The sequence below is a fragment of the Octopus sinensis genome, linkage group LG29 (genome assembly GCF_006345805.1).
Source record: "Octopus sinensis linkage group LG29, ASM634580v1, whole genome shotgun sequence".
Lineage (NCBI taxonomy): Eukaryota > Metazoa > Mollusca > Cephalopoda > Octopoda > Octopodidae > Octopus > Octopus sinensis.
The window spans coordinates 16,162,963-16,187,962 of record NC_043025.1 but is presented as its reverse complement, the minus strand read 5'-3'; the positions used below and the strand labels follow the sequence as shown (position 1 = coordinate 16,187,962).

Sequence of the window (25,000 nt, the reverse complement as noted above, 5' to 3'; positions counted from 1 at the left end):
CCCCCTCTCTCACTATTCAATGACACTTACATACAAAGGAAAGAATGGTAAAATGTTATAAAAGAACAAAATAGGTCAGTCTTCATTCAACATCAAACATTTAAAATGAGTGATGAGGTCATTTGTAACCAAAATTACTTATGGTGAGTTTTCCTACAGTCAAAATGTTTACTACTGAATTCCTTACAACCAGCTGGAGAGAGCAACAAGTCTAGAGATGCCACAGGGCAAGAAAGGGCTGGGGATGCGGGATAGGTGTGGAAAATTTACCATATGCACAATGATAAAGTATATCAGCATTTAAAAAAAAAAAAAGACGGCTGATAAAAGGTTTTCTAAAAGCATTAAGTAGGAATGTTTATTTAATATCAACAAAATCTCATGTTTCACAGCATTTCTCCCAGCAAACAATATTATTGAGTGACAATGATGATTTTGCCTCCCTAGAATTTCTGTCTTATTTTTAAACTCCCTATGTGGGAGGAGAACAAGATCACAGTGTGACGAAGGCAAAGAAGTGGGTTGACATTTCTTTTAGAATGGTGAACGTTTTTGTGTGTGGAGGGATTTCGAAGGAGTCTTGTACTTTGTTCTTGTCCCACATGGTCATGCTGCAAACACGAACCTTCATGCTCAACAACCACTGCAAGTATATAATGTTTTAAAACCTTGCTACTCAGTGTTGACCAACCTAAAACGCACACTCCTACAGCATGACAGTGGCCCAGCACAGCCTGCCAATTGACCAAGCACACACTTAAGGAACTTTAGGGGCCGCAAGTGCTGCCACACCACCATGCCCTACAGTACAGACCTTGAACCATCAAATGACCACATTTCCCAGTCCATGGCTCGTTTTCTGCAAAGACAGGGGTTCAACGATGTGGATCCAGTTGGAAACGGGTGTAGGGAGATTTTGCCTCTGAACCAACAAAAAACGGTAAAAGCGTAGAATTGAACTTCTGGCATGACAATGATAGCAGCAGACAAGGGAATAGGATGGATAAACGTTTTTTGTATGTAATTTGTGTGAACTATTAATTAAAGCTGGAAATAGGGGAATCTTGAAAGTCAACCGGGTAGATATAAGCAGACAGATGGATGGACGGACGGACGGACGGACGAATAGATGGGCAGACAGACAGAAGGACTGACAGACGGACGGACGAATAGATGGGCAGACAGACAGAAGGACTGACAGACGGACGGACGAATAGATGGGCAGACAGACAGAAGGACTGACAGACGGACGGACGAATAGATGGCAGACAGACAGAAGGACTGACAGACGGACGGACGAATAGATGGGCAACAGACAGACAGAAGGACTGACAGACGGACGGACGAATAGATGGGCAGACAGACAGAAGGACTGACAGACGGACGGACGAATAGATGGGCAGACAGACAGAAGGACTGACAGACGACGGACGAATAGATGGGCAGACAGACAGAAGGACTGACAGACGGACGGACGAATAGATGGTCAGACAGACAGAAGGACTGACAGACGGACGGACGAATAGATGGGCAGACAGAACAGAAGGACTGACAGACGGACGACGAATAGATGGGCAGACAGACAGAAGGACTGACAGACGGCGGACGAATAGATGGGCAGACAGACAGAAGGACTGACAGACGGACGGACGAATAGATGGGCAGACAGACAGAAGGACTGACAGACGGACGGACGAATAGATGGCAGACAGACAGAAGGACTGACACAGACGGACGGACGAATAGATGGGCAGACAGACAGAAGGACTGACAGACGGACGGACGAATAGATGGGCAGACAGACAGAAGGACTGACAGACGGACGGACGAATAGATGGGCAGACAGACAGAAGGACTGACAGACGGACGGATGAATAGATGGGCAGACAGACAGAAGGACTGACAGACGGACGGACGAATAGATGGGCAGACAGACAGAAGGACTGACAGACGGACGGATGAATAGATGGGCAGACAGACAGAAGGACTGACAGATGGACGGACGAATAGATGGGCAGACAGACAGAAGGACTGACAGACAGACGGACGAATAGATGGGCAGACAGACAGAAGGACTGACAGACGGACGGACGAATAGATGGGCAGACAGACAGAAGGACTGACAGACGGACGGACGAATAGATGGGCAGACAGACAGAAGGACTGACAGACGGACGGATGAATAGATGGGCAGACAGACAGAAGACTGACAGACGGACGGATGAATAGATGGGCAGACAGACAGAAGAAGGACTGACAGACGGACGGACGAAGATGAGGCAGACAGACAGAAGGACTGACAGACGGACGGATGAATAGATGGGCAGACAGACAGAAGACTGACAGACGGACGGATGAATAGATGGGCAGACAGACAGAAGGACTGACAGACGGACGGACGAATAGATGGGCAGACAGACAGAAGGACTGACAGACGGACGGATGAAAAGATGGGCAGACAGACAGAAGGACTGACAGATGGACGGACGAATAGATGGGCAGACAGACAGAAGGACTGACAGACAGACGGATGAATAGATGGGCAGAACACAGAAGGACTGACAGACGGACGGACGAATAGATGGCAGACAGACAGGACTGACAGATGGACGGATGAATAGATGGGCAGACAGACAGAAGGACTGACAGACGGATGGATGAATAGATGGGCAGACAGACAGAAGGACTGACAGACGGACGGACGAATAGATGGGCAGACAGACAGAAGGACTGACAGACGGACGGACGAATAGATGGGCAGACAGACAGAAGGACTGACAGACGGACGGATGAATAGATGGGCAGACAGACAGAAGGACTGACAGACGGACGGACGAATAGATGGGCAGACAGACAGAAGGACTGACAGACGGACGGATGAATAGATGGGCAGACAGACAGAAGGACTGACAGACGGATGGACGAATAGATGGGCAGACAGACAAAGGACTGACAGACGGACGGATGAATAGATGGGCAGACAGACAGAAGGACTGACAGACGGCGGATGAATAGATGGGCAGACAGACAGAAGACTGACAGACGGACGGAGGAATAGATGGGCGACAGACAGAAGGACTGACAGACGGACGGACGAATAGATGGGCAGACAGACAGAAGGACTGACAGACGGACGGACGAATAGATGGGCAGACAGACAGAAGGACTGACAGACGGACGGATGAATAGATGGCAGAAAAGACAGAAGGACTGACAGACGGACGGACGATAGATGGGCAGACAGACAGAAGGACTGACAGACGGACGGACGAATAGATGGGCAACAGACAGAAGGACTGACAGACGGACGGACGAATAGATGGGCAGACACGAAGGACTGACAGACGGACGGATGAATAGATGGGCAGACAGACAGAAGGACTGACAGACGGACGGACGAATAGATGGGCAGACAGACAGAAGGAATGACAGACGGACGGATGAATAGATGGGCAGACAGACAGAAGGACTGACAGACGGACGGACGAATAGATGGCAGACAGACAGAAGGACTGACACAGACGGACGGAGGAATGATGGGCAGACAGACAGAAGGACTGACAGACGGACGGACGAATAGATGGGCAAGACAGACAGAAGGACTGACAGACGGACGGACGAATAGATGGGCAGACAGACAGAAGGACTGACAGACGGACGGACGAATAGATGGGCAGACAGACAGAAGGACTGACAGACGGACGGACGAATAGATGGGCAGACAGACAGAAGGACTGACAGACGGACGGACGAATAGATGGGCAGACAGACAGAAGGACTGACAGACGGACGGACGAATAGATGGGCAGACAGACAGAAGGACTGACAGACGGACGGACGAATAGATGGACAGACAGACAGAAGGACTGACAGACGGACGGACGAATAGATGGGCAGACAGACAGAAGGACTGACAGACGGACGGACGAATAGATGGGCAGACAGACAGAAGGACTGACAGACGGACGGACGAATAGATGGGCAGACAGACAGAAGGACTGACAGACGGACGGACGAATAGATGGGCAGACAGACAGAAGGACTGACAGACGGACGGACGAATAGATGGGCAGACAGACAGAAGGACTGACAGACGGACGACGAATAGATGGGCTGACAGACAGAAGGACTGACAGACGGACGGAGGAATAGATGGGCAGACAGACGAAGGACTGACAGACGGACGGACGAATAGATGGGCAGACAGACAGAAGGACTGACAGACGGACGGATGAATAGATGGGCAGACAGACAGAAGGACTGACAGACGGACGGACGAATAGATGGGGCAGACGACAGAAGGACTGACAGACGGATGAATAGATGGTCAGACAGACAGAAGGACTGACAGAACGGACGACGAATAGATGGGCAGACAACAGAAGGACTGACAGACGACGGACGAATAGATGGGCAGACAGACAGAAGGACTGACAGACGGACGGACGAATAGATGGGCAGACAAACAGAAGGACTGACAGACGGACGACGAATAGATGGGCAGACAGACAGAAGGACTGACAGACGGACGGATGAATAGATGGGCAGACAGACAGAAGGACTGACAGACAGACGGACAAATAGATGGGCAGACAGACAGAAGGACTGACAGACGGACGGATGAATAGATGGGCAGACAGACAGAAGGACTGACAGACAGATGGACGAATGGGCAGACGGACAGGTAGGCAGACAGACAGATGGAGGGACAAATGGATGAACCAACAAACGGACAGGCAGACAGACGGATGGATGGACAGACAGATAGACGGACAGACATACGGACAGACAAACGGACTGATCGACCAACAGTCAGACAGACGGATGGACAGACTGACCGATAGATGAATGGACAGACAGACAGACAGATAGACATGAAGGACAGGGCCCAGGTGGTTGGACACAAAAAGTGGGTGATAAAAAGATGGTGCCAGAAATAGTGTGGTTGTTAGAAGTGAAGGCCAGGGATTTGGAGATTCGAAGAGCTGAGGTTACAAGGAGCAACGGACTTACTTTGAGGTTAACCATGGCATATATCTGCGGCATTCCATTGTGTAAGTCAACACTTTGGTCACATGTCTGTGAATGGAAGAATAGAAGACATTAGGGGAGACGGAGACGGGAAGGGGGTAGATGGAAAAAGCAGACACACAGACAGATAGATACACACATACATGCCTACACATACATATATACATATACATACACAGATACACACACACACAAACACATACACACATACATACATGGATGGATGGATAAACAGACAGATAGATATACACATACATGCATACACATACATATATACATATACATACACATACACACATACATACATGGATGGATGGATAGACAGATAGATACACACATACATGCATGCACATACATATATACATATACATACACAGATACACACACACACAAACACATACACACATACATACATGGATGGATGGATAGACAGACAGATAGATACACACATACATGTATACATCATCATCATCATCATCGTTTAGCGTCCGCTTTCCATGCTAGCATGGGTTGGACGGTTCAACTGGGGTCTGGGGAGCCCGAAAGCTGCACCAGTCCAGTCAGATCTGGCAGTGCTTCTACAGCTGGATGCCCTTCCTAACGCCAACCACTCCGAGAGTGTAGTGGGTGATTTTATGTGCCACCGACACAGGTGCCAGACGAGGCTGGCAAACGGCCATGCTCGGATGGTGTTTTTTTATGTACCACCGACACAGGTGCCAGACGAGGCTGGCAGACGGCCACGCTCGGATGGTGTTTTTATGTGCCACCGACACAGGTGCCAGATGAGGCTGGCAAACGGCCACGATCGGATGGTGTTTGTTACGTGCCCACAGCACGGAGGCCAGTCGATGCGGTACTGGCTACGGCCACGTTCGGATGGTTTTCTTGTGTGCCACGTGCCACCGGCACTGGTACCACAAAGATACAAATTCCATTGATGTTCATCTATTTTGATTTGTCATACATATATATATATACATACACAGTAACACACACAAACACATACACACATACATACATGGATGGATGGATGGATAGACAGATAGATAGATGGATGGATAGATTTGAAATAACAGTAGAAAGTATGATGGGAGATGAGGGAGAAAATAAGAAAGAAAAAGAAAATGAAAACAAAGAATGTTAAACGTAGAAAGGGATCTCACTTGCAGTCAAAGCCCATCTTGGCTATTTGCTCAGCAGTCATCTTGCTCTGACCAAGGCTGATATCCTCAATCATGTCAAGCTGGTCGAGTTACCAGACAGGTTGGTCAGCAAAAACACAAGAACAAGAAATATTATTAATATTATTATTATTGTTATGTTTAAAAAAATAAAGAATGTAGGATATTTGGAGGATGTGGAGGCGCAATGGCCCAGTGGTTAGGGCAGCGGACTTGCGGTCGGAGGATCGCGGTTTCGATTCCCAGACCGGGCGTTGTGTGTGTTTATTGAGCGAAAACACCTAAAAGCTCCACGAGGCTCCGGCAGGGGATGGTGGTGATCCCTGCTGTACTCTTTCACCACTCTAAAAGGCGGTGCTCCAGCATGGCCGCAGTCAAATGACTGAAACAAGTACAAAAAAAAAAAAAAAAAAATATTGCAGTTGAAGAAATTATTCATTAAATGTAAAAAATTACAGTTTTAATACAAACAATTGTTATCTTTTATTTTTTTTTTTTTCTTTTACTTGTTTCTTTTACTTAATCGAGCAAATCGACCCCGGGACTTATTCTTTTGTAAGCCCAGTACTTATTCTATCGGTCTCTTTTGCCGAACCGCTAAGTGACGGGGACGTAAACACACCAGCATCGGTTGTCAAGCAATGCTAGGGGGACAAACACAGACACACCAACACACACACATACATACACACATACATATATATACGTATATACGACGGGTTTCTTTCAGTTTCCGTCTACCAAATCCACTCACAAGGCATTGGTCGGCCCGGGGCTATAGCAGAAGACACTTGCCCAAGATGCCACGCAGTGGGACTGAACCCGGAACCATGTGGTTCGTAAGCAAGCTACTTACCACACAGCCACTCCTGCGCCTATCTTGTTGTAATAACTTTTACAAATATTCTTTTCTACCCTAGACACAAGGACCGAAATTTTAGGGGAGGGGGCCAGTCAATTAGATCAACCCGAGTACACAACTGGTACTTAATTCATCGACTCTGAAAGGATGAAAGACAAAGTCGACCTTGCCAGAATTTGAACTCAGAATGTAGAGGCAGACTGCCCAGTGTGCTACCGTCTCTGCTAGTGAGCCTGGAAAGAATGGTAAAAGTAGAGAGGGATGTTTTATCTAACACAAAATTTAATAAAAGGTGGGTGAGTGTAGCAAACATGATATGCATGAATGACGAAACCCCTTTGTGCAGGACCCTATAGAACAAAAAGAAAAAGGGTGTTTTGCTCTCATGTTTATTTTTTCCAAGGTTACCATGTTTTTTTGTTTTTTTTCCGTAGGGTTTTCTCTCCACAGATAACCCCAATCAGTGTTATATTTTCTCCCCTTTTTGGGGATTTCCATTGTTACCTTGTTATCTGCTTGTGTACACATCCCAAAGTGTTTTTGATCCCTATTGATTGGTTTGGAAAAGAAAAATTCTACATTGGAGTGGCTGTGTGGTAAGTAGCTTGCTAACCAACCACATGGTTCTGGGTTCAGTCCCACTGCGTGGCACCTTGGGCAAGTGTCTTCTACTATAGCCTCGGGCCGACCAAAGCCTTGTGAGTGGATTTGGTAGACGGAAACTGAAAGAAGCCCGTCGTATATATGTATATATATATGCGTGCGTGCATCTTTGTGTGTCTGAGTTTGTCCCCCTAGCATTGCTTGACAACCGATGCTGGTGTGTTCATGTTCCCGTCACTTAGCGGTTTGGCAAAAGAGACCGATAGAATAAGTACTGGGCTTACAAAGAATAAGTCCCGGGGTCGAGTTGCTCGATTAAAGGCGGTGCTCCAGCATGGCCGCAGTCAAAAGACTGAAACAAGTAAAAGAGTAAAAGAGTAAAGAGTATTGTATTGTCCCCTCTATGTTCAGCCCTGCATGGCTTAATAAAGAAATTTATCTTATTGTAACAAAAATGAATATATTAATGGAGGACATTATTGGAAATAAAAATGAAGAAAATAATAATATAGGATAATATAGGAGGAGGAAACGTTCTCTATGGGAGAAGCCTGTTGTAGTCCAGGCTTCTGCCACTTGATATGACCCTCAGGCATCAGTCTCCAGGTCGGCAGCAGCGTTTAATGTCACACTGCCATGTGGCGTGGGTGTTTGTTTTGTTGTTGATTTTTGGGATGATCTGAAACGAAGGAAGAGCAGGCTTCCATGAAATTCTGTTTTCTGCTGGGGAAAACAGGGGCCGAAATGCACACACACACACACACACACACACACACACACCGAATAAATCCCCAAGGAATAAAAAAACAGTGATCCCAGACCGTCTCCTCGGAACAAACCAAAGAATAAGATAAGCCTCCACCCCCACCACCACCACCATCCCAGCCAACCGCCTTTCTTGGGGATTGAACTCACCTTCTCTTTGTTGCTTAACAGAAAACCAGACATCAGTGCTATGCCACAATCGCTGGCCTCCGGAGAATTGAAGAGATTGTTGAAATGGCTGAATGTATCTTGAGACCATTGTCTGAAGAGAGAAAGCAGGAAGACAACAATAACAGCAGTAGTAGTAGTAGTAGTAGTAGTAGTAGTGGCAGTAGTAGTAGCAGTAGTAGCGGTAGTAGTAGTAGTAGTAGTAGTAGTAGTAGTAGTAGTAAGAGTAGTGGCAGTAGTAGTAGTAGCAGTAGTAGTAGTAGTAGTAGTAGTAGTAAGAGTAGTGGCAGTAGTAGTAGCAGTAGTAGCGGTAGTAGTAGTATAGTAGTAGTAGTAGAGTAGTAGTAGTAGTAGTAGTAGCAGTAGTAGCGGTAGTAGTAGTAGTAGTAGTAGTAGTAGTAAGAGTAGTGGCAGTAGTAGTAGCAGTAGTAGTAGTAGTAGTAGTAGTAGTAGTAGTAAGTAGTAGTAGTAGTAGTAGTAGTAGTAGTAGTAGTAGTAGTAGTAGTAGTAGTAGAGTAGTGGTGGTGTTGCTTCTGCTGTTTCTGCTGCAGATGATGATGATGATGATGATACTGGTGTTGAAGAGAGTGGAGGTAGACAGGCAGACAGGCAGAAATACAGAAAGGACAGACAGACAGACAGACAGGCATGTAGGTAAGTCTATCAAAAGGGAATCAAAAGTCCTCCCAGGGCCACAGGCTGACAAAGCCAGCTTCCCAGATTCCCTCCACCATCGCAGGGGTTGCTCGTATCTGCCAGCTGAGTGGGCTGAAGCAACATGAAATGAAGGGTCTTGCTCAAGCACACAACACATCGCCCGGCCCCAGGAATAGAAACCACAATCTTAGGATCATGAGTCCAACACCCCTAACCACTAAGCCACATGTAGGGAATATCGGCAGAGAGACAGACAGACAGACAGACAGACAGACAGACAGACAGACAGACAGACAGACAGACAGACAGACAGACAGACAGACAGACAGATAGATAGATAGACAGATAGATAGTTCGATAGATGGATGGATGGATGGATAGTCAAGCAGATAGAGTTGTTAAGTTAGTGTTTGTCTTTTACCCTGTTTCTTCGTTGTAAAAAAAGTCCGTTTCCTTGTTTGATTTTTTTGTCTTCGTTTCTCGTTGTGTTCTACACTTTTTTGTGGTGTCCTGTACTCATATATGTATGTATATATACATATAGATGTAGGTATGTACATATATGTATGTATGTATGCATATGTTTTATTTATTAAATTGCTATTATATATATATATATATATATAATTAAATAAGGGTAGAAATTGATATTAATCAATTAAAACTAGTGGTCAAGCATATTTTTTTTTAAATCCGAAGATTAAAAGTTTTTTTACATACAAAATTTAGGTCAGACCTCTAAATTTTGTACATATATATATATATAATATATATATATATATATATATATAATATATTTAAAAAAGGAGATGTGGAACACAAGTTGTGATATATAAAAAAGGAAATGAAGAAAATGCTGACAAAATAATTTAAGTAATTTAATTAGGTGAAAGTTCTTTTTACCGGTTAACAAATGCGCAACCGGTAAAAAGAACTTTCACCTAATTAAATTACTTAAATTACTTAAATTATTTTGTCAGCATTTTCTTCATTTCCTTTTATATATATATATATATATAATATATATAATATATATATATATATATATATATAACGTTATATAATTAGGGCTCAGTAAAATAATTTACTTTGCCACATACTGAAATTTTTAGAAATAGCAGCCAAAAAGTTTTTTTAGCCATTTCCACTACTTTAAGAAGATTCTCCCAGATAGTGTTTACTCAAAAATAATTCACATAGATATGGAGGGAAAACAGCAAAATATCACGTGTACAAAGATTAATTGAGAACGCTCACATTTCTAGATTAGTCGAATTAAAACTCGACATTTCTTTCGTCAGCTCAACATTTCTTAATTTGTATTTGAAAGCACTAAAAAACTGAACATACCCGTCCGACATGAATCACCTCAGACAAACATCTTCAAGCTGCCAGTGCCAGCAAATTCAAAAAGTACGAGTGAAGATTCATGTTCTTCCCACTTCCATCCACGTGAGTTATAGAGTAAACAGATTATAACGGTGAGAACCGCAGTAAAAGAACAGAGAGAAAGGAATTTCTATATATATATATATATATACTTTATTTAAAGCAGCAGAAAATTCAACAAAATCTGTTACTCTGAGTTTCTCGTTGCCGTTCATCAGACAGTTTTTGCTAGAATGGAACCGATATATCAATTCAATCTAGACTCGGCAACGAGAAACTCAGAGTAACAGATTTTGTTGAATTTTCTGCTGCTTTAAATAAAGCATATTACGCTACCACTGGTATTTGAGTACTCTTTTTTCCACCTTGTTTCACATTTATGTGTTTACTCCGGTATATATATATATATATATATATATATATCTTTTATTATTTTATTTGTTTTAGTCATTTGACTGTGGCCATGCCAGAGCACTACCTTTAGTGGAGCAAATCGACCCCAGGTCTTATTTTTTGTAAGCCTAGTACTTCTTCTATCTACCTCTTTTTGACAAACTGCTAAGTTACAGGGACATAAACACATCAATATTGGTTGTCAAGCAATGGAGGGGAGACAAACACACACACACACACACACACATACACACACACACACACACACACACACATACATACATACATATATATATATTGGTAAAAACGGTAAGATAACAAAAGAAAGAAAGAGACCTCAACATTATGTAAATAGAGGAAATTTATCTGTAAAATAATATGTGACAATTATTCAATAGCCAAGATAAAACTCTGAGTTTCGGATGTGGAGGTGGAAATCCACAACACCATCTCCAAAGATTTCCACCTCGGCATCCGAAACTCAGAGTTTTATCTTGGCTACCGAATAATTGTCATATTTTTTACAGATATATATCTATATATATATATATATATATATATATGTACAACGGGCTTCTTTCACCTTCCATCTACCAAATCCACTCACAAGGCTTTAGTCAGCCTGAAGTTATAGTAAAAGTCACTTGACCAAGGTGCCACACAGTGGGACTGAACCCAGAACCATGTGGTTGGTAAGCAAACTACTTACCACACAGTCATTCCTGTGCCTGTATATATATATATATATATATATATATATATAGGTCCCGGGTTGAGTCGGGGTTAACCACAGTAATTAAGGTACTCAATACATAGCAGAGTAAATTAATTTATTCTTTTATTTTATTTTATTTATTCTTTTATTTATTCTTTTATCTACTTTACCACCGATTCCTTTGACCACTCCCCTAATAATGACAGTTTTGCACCAGGCCTACCCCCAAAAAAGTCCCCCACCACCACCCATTTAAACCTGCCTAAATGTATAAATGCCAAAACAACTCTTGTCTACTAGCTTCCTGATGATTTCTCTTGAATGAAACAGTTCTAGTCCTGTAGAAGCTCCTTCTATATAATATATATATATATATATATAAAGGATAATGCATGGAATCGCACCTAGAAAGTTCCCTTCCAAGGCACAAGTCTAGGCAAGGTTGTTTATGGAAGACCAGCAGTTGCCCATGCTGACCAGACTCACCTCCCCATGTCACCGATGTTATCCTAGTAGAGAAAAAATTGGGCCAGTGAGATGATGGAGTGGCCACTAGCATTTTGGGCCACTATTATATTCTCTGATGAGTCCAGATTTGCTGTATTTTTTGAGAGTAGTCGAGTGTGGGTCTGGAGACCCTGTGTTCAAGAATTTGACATGGAAAGATTGCAACCAACAATGAATCAAGGCAGTTATTCTGTGTATAGTTTCAGATTTAAGTAAATTTTAATGACTGTAAGGGTACCTATTTACTCCTGCCATGTCAGTGTGTATGCGTGTGCGTGTGTGTGTACACACATATATGATTTTCTTCATTCTTGATCTTGTTATTATATTCTCCAAATTCTTTGAAATATTTGGAAAATATTTGTCATCCTTGGATGTTAATTCTACTGGCATATATTGGTGTCTGATGGTTGAATATAATTAACCAATTCATTTAACACTGAATGCTTCGTAGATATATGCCTGGGTCTTTTAAACTCTTTTTACTTTTTATTATACATATATATATGATGGGCTTCCACACAGTCTCCAAGAACCAAATCCATTAATACAGCTTTGGTTCCCACTATGTGGGATTGAACCAGAGACCATGAGGTCAGGATGCAAACTTCTTGTCACACTTGTGTAGAACTTTAAAAAAGTGGAATGGAAACAAAGTATTTGTTTAAAAGTTAAAATAAAGTCATAATAAAACTGGGAAAGAACTGCTACAAAACTGGCTTAACCCTTTCGTTACTATATTTCTGATCAAAATACACCCCTTATGTGTTTCAATTAATTTCTAACGTAATCATAAATTTAGTCTGGTTTCATTAAACAACTATAACTTTTTTATTTATCAATATATCAATCTGATTTTTGGAAGATAATTTAATGAAATATTCTCAACCAATTCTATACTATAATTTTTGTCACAAAGTGACTCTAATTCCAGGTAGATACAGGTAAATTCCACAAAATATAAAATTATTAAAATTTTGTTCAAACATCGCTATAGAAAATGGGTTATTAGCTAATATTCAATTGGGTATACAACAACATTTTACGATAGAATTTGTTATTCTGGGTAACTTTCTGATACCCATAATAATATTTATGGCAAAATAGTCTTAATTTCATTTAAGGTTATGGGAAACCACAAACTATCGTTTCTTTTGCTTTGTTTACGTTTAGCGTAACGGTTCGTCTCCGCTGTAATGATTTCAAATAGGCTCATTCGAAAAAGTAAAAAGAAATAGTCTAAGGCTTTACCCTTCTGGGAAAGTCTGTGGCTTGGTCCAGTTTCTTCAGAAAAATCACCGAAAGAAACAGTTTTTAAATTTTCACACCATTCAGGTGCCAATTCATTTTCTTTATCGCTATCGGAGATCTCAGATTCACTGTTTTCACTTTCGGAAAATGAAACATCAGATTCATTATCAAATACCACATGCTTTTTTTTTTTCAGTCATAGAGTTAGATTTATGAAGGTCTTCAGTAGAAAATCCTTCGAATTCTGACTCGCTGCTTGATATAATGAAATTCGTATCCATTTTTTGTCAGAATTACAAATTTTGAAAACACAATAGGAACAAATTTCGGAAAAAAATCTCCCAAAATTCACGGAATTAAAATTACACTTCGATTATTGTACAAAACTGTAGTTGAACTGTTTACGAAGTATAATACGTGTTTTCACGAATGTACTGAAGAGATTTGCTCTGATATTCTCATTTAAATATGAATAGGTAAATTCGGGCGGCTTTGGGCGGTTTGGTTTCATAAACCAAAATTTTGTTCGGGCGGCTTTGGGCGGTTTGGTAACGAAAGGGTTAAAACCTAACTGGTTTAGCATTAAGACTGGGCCTTTCCAGCCTAGATATTCCACCTGTTTTATGCTCAAACCAACAAGAACTGGCCTCTCACATTGTCATTCGCAAAATAAACCATCACCTCACAGAAGCTCCAAGATTAATTCATTCAAAACAATGCGGATGAATAAGAGCGACATGTGAAAGAGTAATATAAATATGAATGGGTGAACCTTTTAGCATTTAAACTAACCATAACTAACTGAAATATTATATCTGGTTTGTGTTGAAACTGGCCAGGTGAGGTCTCTCATATTTATTCTTAAAACAAACAATCACATCACTGGAATCTCAAAGCTAAAAGATAAAGCAGGATTAATTCAAAACAATATGAATGATGATGAATAAAGATTACATTTTGCAGAGCAACCTTAGAGTCTTTTAGCATTAAAACCAGCTACATTTGGCCCAAATATTGCCCTTGTTTTATGACCAAACTGGCCTGGTGTGACCTCAAATACCTGTTCTATTCATAACATTCTAAAAATAAAGAAGCAGGTCAATGAAAGAGCGATGAGAAAATAAATACTTCATTAATTCAAAACAATGGGAATAAAGAAGCATGAGACATTTGAGAGGGAAATCTGAAAGCTGCCATCTATTTTGCATGTATTATGTTCACACTGGCCAGATCCAGCCTCTTACACCGACCCTACAATGTCATTCAAAAAATAAGCAATCACGTTATGAAAATCTTCAAGCTCCAACATAAAGCATGATTAAGTCAAAACAAGGTGAATAACCATTACGTTTGACAGAATAATCTGGTCACTGAGGGGTTAAAAAGTTAAAACTGCAATTGAAGACACTGGGATGGAAGACACTGGGATGGAAGACACTGGGATTGAAGACACTGTGATGGAAGACACTGGGATGGAAGACACTGAGATGGAAGACACAGGGATGGAAGACACTGGGATGGAAGACAATGGGATGGAAGACACTGGGATGGAAGACACTGAGATGGAAGACACTGAGATGGAAGACACAGGGATGGAAGACACTGGGATGGAAGACACTGGGATGGAAGACACTGGGATGGAAGACACTGGGATGGAAGACACTGGGATGGAAGACACTGGGATTGAAGACACTGGGATGGAAGACACTGGAATGGAAGACACTGGGGTGGAAGACACTGGGGTGGAAGACACTGGGATGGAAGACACTGGGGTGGAAGACACTGGAATGGAAGACACTGGAATGGAAGACACTGTAATGGAAGACACTGGAATGGAAGACACTGGGATGGAAGACAATGGAATGGAAGACACTGGGATGGAAGACACTGGGATGGAAGACACTGGGATGGAAGACACTGGGTTGGAAGACACTGGGATGGAAGACACTGGAATGGAAGACACTGGGATGGAAGTCACTGGGATGGAAGACACTGGGATGGAAGACACTGGGATGGAAGACACTGGAATGGAAGACACTGGAATGGAAGACACTGGGATGGAAGACACTGGGGTGGAAGACACTGGGATGGAAGACACTGGGATGGAAGACACTGGGATGGAAGACACTGGGATGGAAGACACTGGGATGGAAGACACTGGAATGGAAGACACTACGATGGAAGACACTGGGATAGAAGACACTGGGGTGGAAGACACTGGGATGGAAGACACTGGGATGGAAGACACTGAGATGGAAGACATTGGGATAGAAGACACTGGGATGGAAGACACTATGATGGAAGACACTGGGATGGAAGACACTGAGATGGAAGACACTGGGATGGAAGACACTGGGATGGAAGACACTGAGATGGAAGACACAGGGATGGAAGACACTGGGATTGAAGACACTGTGATGGAAGACACTGGAATGGAAGACATTGTGATGGAAGACAATGGGATGGAAGACACTGGGATGGAAGACACTGGGATTGAAGACATTGTGATGGAAGACACTGGAATGGAAGACATTGTGATGGAAGACAATGGGATGGAAGACACTGGGATGGAAGACACTGGGATGGAAGACACTGGGATGGAAGACACTGGGATGGAAGACACTGGGGTGGAAGACACTGGGATGGAAGACACTGGGATGGAAGACACTGGGATGGAAGACACTGGGATTGAAGACACTGGAATTGAAGACACTGGGATGGAAGACACTGGAATGGAAGACATTGTGATGGAAGACACTGGAATGGAAGACATTGTGATGGAAGACACTGGGATGGAAGACACTGGAATGGAAGACACTGGGATGGAAGACACTGGAATTGAAGACACTGGGATGGAAGACACTGGGATGGAAGACACTGGGATGGAAGACACTGGGATTGAAGACACTGTGATGGAAGACACTGGAATGGAAGACATTGTGATGGAAGACAATGGGATGGAAGACACTGGGATGGAAGACACTGGGATGGAAGACACTGGAATTGAAGACACTGGGATGGAAGACACTGGGATGGAAGACACTGGGATGGAAGACACTGGGATTGAAGACACTGTCATGGAAGACACTGGAATGGAAGACATTGTGATGGAAGACACTGGGATGGAAGACAATGGAATGGAAGACACTGGGATGGAAGACACTGGAATTGAAGACACTGGGATGGAAGACACTGGGATGGAAGACACTGGGATGGAAGACACTGGGATGAAAGACACTGGAATGGAAGACATTGTGATGGAAGACACTGGGATGGAAGACACTGGGATGGAAGACACTGGGATGGAAGATACTGGATGGAAGACACTGGGATGGAAGACACTGGGATGGAAGACACTGGGATGGAAGACATTGGGATGGAAGACACTGGGATGGAAGACACTGGGATGGAAGACATTGGGATGGATGACACTGGGATGGAAGACATTGGGATGGAAGACACTGGGATGGAAGACACTGGGATGGAAGACGTTGGGATGGAAGACACTGGAATGGAAGACATTGGGATGGAAGACACTGGGATGGAAGACACTGGGATGGAAGACATTGGGATGGAAGACACTGGGATGGAAGACACTGGGATGGAAGACATTGGGATGGAAGACACTGGGATGGAAGACACTGGAATGAAAGACATTGGGATGGAAGACACTGGGATGGAAGACACTGGGATGGAAGACACTGGGATGGAAGACACTGGGATGGAAGACACTGGGATGGAAGACATTGGGATGGAAGACACTGGGATGGAAGACACTGGGATGGAAGACATTGGGATGGAAGACACTGGGATGGAAGACACTGGGATGGAAGACACTGGGATGGAAGACATTGGGATGGAAGACACTGGGATGGAAGACACTGGGATGGAAGACACTGGGATTGAAGACACTGGAATGGAAGACAATGAAATGGAAGACACTGGGATGGAAGACACTGGAATGGAAGACACTGGAATGGAAGACACTGGGATGGAAGACACTGGGATGGAAGACACTGGGATGGAAGACAATGGAATGGAAGACACTGGAATGGAAGACAATGGAATGGAAGACACTGGGATGGAAGACACTGGGATGGAAGATACTGGAATGGAAGACACTGGGATGGAAGACACTGGGATGGAAGACACTGGGATGGAAGACACTGGGATGGAAGACACTGGAATGGAAGACACTGGGATGGAAGACACTGGAATGGAAGACACTGGGATGGAAGACACTGGGATGGAAGACACTGGGATGGAAGACACTGGGATGGAAGACACTGGGATGGAAGACACTGGGATGGAAGACACTGGGATGGAAGACACTGGAATGGAAGACACTGGGATGGAAGACAATGAAATGGAAGACAATGGGTTGGAAGACAATGAAATGGAAGACAATGGGATGGAAGACACTGGGATGGAAGACACTGGGATGGAAGACACTGGGATGGAAGACACTGGGACGGAAGACACTGGGATGGAAGACACTGGAATGGAAGACACTGGGATGGAAGACACTGGAATGGAAGACACTGGGATGGAAGACACTGGAATGGAAGACACTGGGATGGAAGACACTGGGATGGAAGACACTGGGATGGAAGACACTGGGATGGAAGACACTGGGATGGAAGACACTGGGATGGAAGACACTGGGATGGAAGACACTGGGATGGAAGACACGGGTGGAAGACACTGGGATGGAAGACACTGGGATGGAAGACACTGGGATGGAAGACACTGGGATGGAAGACAATGGAATGGAAGACACTGGAATGGAATACACTGGGGTGGAAGACCCTGGGATGGAAGACACTGGGATGGAAGACACTGGGATGGAAGACAATGAAATGGAAGACACTGGAATGGAAGACAATGGGATGGAAGACACTGGGATGGAAGACACTGGGATGGAAGACAATGGAATGGAAGACACTGGAATGGAATACACTGGGATGGAAGACACTGGGATGGAAGACACTGGAATGGAAGACACTGGAATGGAAGACACTGGAATGGAAGACACTGGGGTGGAAGACACTGGGATGGAAGACACTGGGATGGAAGACACTGGGATGGAAGACACTGGGATGAAAGACACTGGGATGGAAGACACTGGGATGGAAGACACTGGGATGGAAGACATTGGGATGGAAGACACTGGGATGGAAGACAATGAAATGGAAGACACTGGGGTGGAAGACACTGGGATGGAAGACACTGGGATGGAAGACACTGGGATGGAAGACACTGGGATGGAAGACACTGGGATGGAAGACACTGGGATGGAAGACACTGGATGGAAGACACTGGGATGGAAGATACTGGAATGGAAAACACTGGGATGGAAGACACTGGAATGGAAGACACTGGGATGGAAGACACTGGGGTGGAAGACACTGGAATGGAAGACACTGGAATGGAATACACTGGGGTGGAAGACACTGGGATGAAGACACACTGGGATGGAAGACACTGGGATGGAAGACAATGAAATGGAAGACACTGGAATGGAAGACAATGGGATGGAAGACATTGGGATGGAAGACACTGGGATGGAAGACACTGGGATGGAAGACAATGGAATGGAAGACACTGGAATGGAATACACTGGGATAGAAGACACTGGGACGGAAGACACTGGAATGGAAGACACTGGGGTGGAAGACACTGGGATGGAAGACACTGGGATGGAAGACACTGGAATGGAAGACACTGGGGTTGAAGACACTGGGATGGAAGACACTGGGATGGAAGACACTGCGATGGAAGACATTGGGATGGAAGACACTGGGATGGAAAACAATGAAATGGAAGACACTGGGATGGAAGACACTGGGATGGAAGACACTGGGATGGAAGACACTGGGATGGAAGACACTGGGATGGAAGACAGTGGGATGGAAGACACTGAAATGGAAGACACTGGTGGAAGACACTGGGATGGAAGACACTGGAATGGTAGACACTGGGATGGAAGACACCTGGATGGAAGACACTGGGATGGAAGACACTGGGATGGAAGACACTGGGATGGAAGACACTGAAATGGAAGACACTGGGATGGAAGACACTGGGATGGAAGACACTGGAATGGAAGACACCTGGAATGGAGACACTGGGATGGAAGACACTGGTATGGAAGATACTGGAATGGAAGACACTGGGATGGAAGACACGGGATGGAAGTCACTGGGATGGAAGACTGGATGGAAGACACTGGATGGAAGACACTGGGATGGAAGACACTGGGATGGAAGACACTGGGATGGAAGACAGACACTGGGATGGAAGATACTGGAATGGAAGACACTGGACTGGGATGGAAGACACTGGGATGGAAGTCACTGGGATGGAAGACACTGGGATGGAAGACACTGGGATGGAAGACACTGGGATGGAAGACACTGGATGCAAGACACTGGGATGGAAGATACTGGAATGGAAAACACTGGGATGGAAGACACTGGAATGGAAGACACTGGGATGGAAGACACTGGGGTGGAAGACACTGGAATGGAAGACACTGGAATGGAATACACTGGGGTGGAAGACACTGGGATGGAAGACACTGGGATGGAAGACACTGGGATGGAAGACAATGAAATGGAAGACACTGGAATGGAAGACAATGGGATGGAAGACATTGGGATGGAAGACACTGGGATGGAAGACACTGGGATGGAAGACAATGGAATGGAAGACACTGGAATGGAATACACTGGGATAGAAGACACTGGGACGGAAGACACTGGAATGGAAGACACTGGGGTGGAAGACACTGGGATGGAAGACACTGGGATGGAAGACACTGGAATGGAAGACACTGGGGTTGAAGACACTGGGATGGAAGACACTGGGATGGAAGACACTGCGATGGAAGACATTGGGATGGAAGACACTGGGATGGAAAACAATGAAATGGAAGACACTGGGATGGAAGACACTGGGATGGAAGACACTGGGATGGAAGACACTGGGATGGAAGACACTGGGATGGAAGACAGTGGGATGGAAGACACTGAAATGGAAGACACTGGGATGGAAGACACTGGGATGGAAGACACTGGAATGGTAGACACTGGGATGGAAGACACTGGGATGGAAGACACTGGGATGGAAGACACTGGGATGGAAGACACTGGGATGGAAGACACTGAAATGGAAGACACTGGGATGGAAGACACTGGGATGGAAGACACTGGAATGGAAGACACTGGAATGGAAGACACTGGGATGGAAGACACTGGTATGGAAGATACTGGAATGGAAGACACTGGGATGGAAGACACTGGGATGGAAGTCACTGGGATGGAAGACACTGGGATGGAAGACACTGGGATGGAAGACACTGGGATGGAAGACACTGGGATGGAAGACACTGGGATGGAAGACACTGGGATGGAAGATACTGGAATGGAAGACACTGGGATGGAAGACACTGGGATGGAAGTCACTGGGATGGAAGACACTGGGATGGAAGACACTGGAATGGAAGACACTGGGATGGAAGACACTGGGATGGAAGACACTGGAATGGAAGACACTGGAATGGAATACACTGGAATGGAAGACACTGGAATGGAATACACTGGGATGGAAGACACTGGTTTGGAAGACACTGGTTTGGCAGACACTGGGATGGAAGACACTGGAATGGAAGACACTGGAATGGAAGACATTGGGATGGAAAACACTGGGATGGAAGACACTGGGATGGAATACACTGGGATGGAAGACACTGGGATGGAAGACACTGGGATGGAAGACACTGGGATGGAAGACACTGGGATGGAAGACACTGGGGTGGAAGACACTGGGATGGAAGACACTGGGATGGAAGACACTGGGGTGGAAGACACTGGGATGGAAGACAATGGAATGGAAGACAATGGAATGGAAGGCACTGGGATGGAAGACACTGGGATGGAAGACACTGGGATGGAAGACACTGGAATGGAAGACACTGGGATGGAAGACACTGGGATGGAAGACACTGGGATGGAAGACACTGGGATGGAAGACAATGGAATGGAAGACAATGGAATGGAAGACACTGGGGTGGAAGACACTGGGATGGAAGACACTGGGATGGAAGACAATGGAATGGAAGACAATGGAATGGAAGACACTGGGATGGAAGACACTGGGATGGAAGACACTGGGATGGAAGACACTGGAATGGAAGACACTGGGATGGAAGACACTGGGATGGAAGACACTGGAATGGAACTTTTTCTGTTGTCTTGTTACTTACTTGATGCTTTCCAAAGGATTCGCAGACAATGTGAGGAAATTCGGTCGGAAGAGACCCCCAGCACCATCACTGGTTGTCTCTGTGTTGAATTTCTCAGCTACGACAGTCACGGAACAAAACGGAAAATTCTGTTTGACCTGAAGAGCTGTAGATAAACCCACGACTCCGGCACCGATTACTGCAATTTTTACCATTGCGATCTGGATTGGAAGAAAGAAACAGTTGTGAGGGAGAGGGAGACAGTGGAAAAGGGAGAGGCAGTGAGCGAGAGAGAGAGAGAGAGAGAGAGAGAGGCAGAGAGAGTGAGTGAAAATGTGTGTGAGAGACAGAGAGAAAGAGAAAGAGTGAAAATGTGTTCGCGCGTGTTTGTGTGTGTATCTGTGCATTTGTGTGTTTATGTTTGTGTGTGAGAGAGAGTGAGAGAGAGAGAGAGAAAAGAAACAAAGAAAAGAAGGAAGGTAGAAAGAAAGAAAGAATGAAGGAAAGAAAACGAATTGGTTTTTCACTTGCCCTAAACCTTGCAATTTCCAGTCGGGGCATGACTGTGAATTTAAGAAGGTCAATTTGCAATTCCAGCCTGAAATCCTATCACTTCCAGTTCAATCCTCCAGAGTGGCATCTTGGACAAGTACCTTGCCCTGCAGCCCCAGTCCAAATAGTTACTTTGTCGTTAACATCAAGGTCCTGTGGGGCAGCAGAGGTCACCAGCATCAAAGCGGAAGATCATCGACTTGTGAAGATCATACTGAATGGTAAACCATTTTCGGTTCATCCTTGTAGAGGAACACCAGAGAAAAGCTTAAAATATCTGGCAGCTGAGGATATGGCCTTGTCACCTGTATAGTTAATCAGGTTATCCAGGAAGGTGTTAACCCCAGTGACTGGTGTAGTAGTATTATAGTCAGCTGCTACAAGGGTAAAGGTGATACCTTAAACTGAAACAACTACAGAAGTTTTAAACTGCTTGACCAAGTCAAGAAAGTTGCTGAGAGGATTAGAGCTCGATTGATTAGGATTAGAATTAAAGTAGATTAGATGCAGTTTGGTTTTGTAGCTGGGAAGAGTACCACAGATGCCATCTTCCTAGTGAGACTGCTGCAGGAGAAGTATTTGGCTCTCGGTGACCTGTGATGCGTATGAATGAAGACAGCTCTATGAAGAAGTGCCAACCACTGAAGATGGATGACACCTGTGGAAGAGGGAGACGCAGGAAGACATGGGGTGAATCATCAACATTGTTCGACCGTGGTCGAGACAATGGAATTTACTATGTTACGCCAGACTTCACGGTCCATCATAGCATTACGGAGGTCCTGTTGCTGGATGCCTGTATCCCTGGAGATTACATCAGGGTAGGAGAGTGTGCGCCCTCTTGTATCGCGAGCAGATGGCTTCCAGAGGAGAAGAGTAGAAATTGCCTCGTTTTCAGCTCTACAACAATGTCCATCAAACTGGACTCTCTTAGCTTTCACAAGAGATGACACAGGTGGTAGTTTCCCATATATTTGTACTTTGGTTGGATGGCGCTTCCACGAGAGATTTTGAGCTCTCATAAGGAGGCGAGTGTAGGTTCCATCCAACCGTCTCTCAAGCTTCTTTGATAACGTCCAGGTTTCTGAGCCATATAGTAGAATTGGTTCGACTGTGGCTTTGAAGATTTCAAGTTTGAAGTCTCTACTTAGATTTGATGACCAGGTCTTATGCATGTCATTATAGGCTGACCAAGCCATACCCTTTCTAGTTAGAAAATCTTTTTCAGATGATATGTATGACCCAAGATATTTGTAATCAGAAACCATATTTCTGAAGCATTGAGGACCAATATCAAGGTGTTGGGCCTCACTGAGGAGATGACAACAGAATGAGATGATTTGAGTTCTGGGAGCAGGGTGTTTTCCACCCACACTCTCCACCCCCAACATCTTCTCTTCTTCACATTTCCTCTCCCTCATGCCTATCTCTCACTCTCCCATCCTGTCCCCCACTGCCCTGCTCACTGTATCATTGCTACCCCCTTGTCACATACACCCCTCCTCTACATAGCCACGTTTCACCAGTCACTCTTTGCATTCATGTGAAGTCCCGACCCCCAGGCACATCGCCACCATCTCTCTCTCTCTCTCTCTCTCTCACCCTTACCCTTTCTAACACTCTCTCACACTCTCGCTCTTCTACTCTCATTCTCTCTCATTCTTGATAACTCCCTCCCTCTCTCTTTCTCTCACTCTCTATCTCTCTCCTTCCCTCTTTCTCTCGCTCTGTCTCTCTCCCTCTCTCTCTCTCTCTCGCTCTTTCTCTCTCCCTCTTTCTCTCGCTCTGTCTCTCTCCCTCCCTCTTTCTCTCGCTCTGTCTCTCTCCCTCTCTCTCTCCCTCCCTCTTTCTCTTGCTCTGTCTCTCTCCCTCCCTCTTTCTCTCGCTCCCTCTCTCTCTCGCTCTTTCTCTCTCCCTCTCTCTATCTCTCTCTCCCTCTCTCTTTCTCTTGTCCTCCACCTCCCTCCCTCTCACTGGGGTACCCATGCATTTCCTCAGCAGCAACCCACCTGTTTCTGTCCCTTTGCCACACCCTAACCTCTCCCCACTGGGCACAAGGCCACCCCCTGCCCTTACTCCTCCATTCTCAAAGGATCTTTGTCCTTAAAGTTACTTAGTGACCCCCACAAGTGTTGGTGCCATGGAGAAAACATCCATCCAGTCTGTACCTTACAAGGTGATTGGCATTAAAGGAAGGGCATCCGACCGTAGAAACCCTTCCACATCAGATAGTGAAGCCCGATGCAGTCTTCTGCCTTGCCAGCGCCTGCCAAAACCGTCCAACCCATACCAGCCTCGTAAAACGGACATTAAAGGATGATGATGATGATGATGATATATGCATATATTTTTTTTTTTTTTACTTGTTTCAGTCGTTTTGACTGCGGCCATGCTGGAGCACCGCCTTTAGTTGATCAAATCGACCCCCGGGACTTTTTCTTTGTAAGCCCAGTACTTATTCTATCGGTCTCTTTTGCCGAACCGCTAAGTGACGGGGACATAAACACACCAGCATCGGTTGTCAAGCAATGCTAGGGGGACAAACACAGACACACAAATATACACGCAGATACATATATATACATATATACGACGGGCTTCTTTCAGTTTCCATCTACCAAATCCACTCACAAGGCTTTGGTCGGCCCGAGGCTATAGTAGAAGACACTTGCCCAGTC

At 44.8% G+C, this 25,000-nt stretch overlaps 1 protein-coding gene across 1 annotated transcript in view; it reads right to left on the bottom strand.

Annotated features, from left to right (window-relative positions):
• Positions 1–25,000, bottom strand: part of LOC115226122 (D-aspartate oxidase) — a 73,090-nt gene that overhangs the window by 43,190 nt on the left and 4,900 nt on the right. Inside the window, exons 2-5 of the mRNA XM_036514873.1 lie at positions 21,792–21,991; positions 8,596–8,707; positions 6,198–6,277; positions 5,014–5,079 (exon numbers count right to left, since the gene is read on the bottom strand). Coding sequence (XP_036370766.1) covers positions 5,014–5,079; positions 6,198–6,277; positions 8,596–8,707; positions 21,792–21,985 — 452 coding nt within the window. The 5' untranslated portion in view covers positions 21,986–21,991. The remainder of the gene's footprint in view (positions 1–5,013; positions 5,080–6,197; positions 6,278–8,595; positions 8,708–21,791; positions 21,992–25,000) is intronic.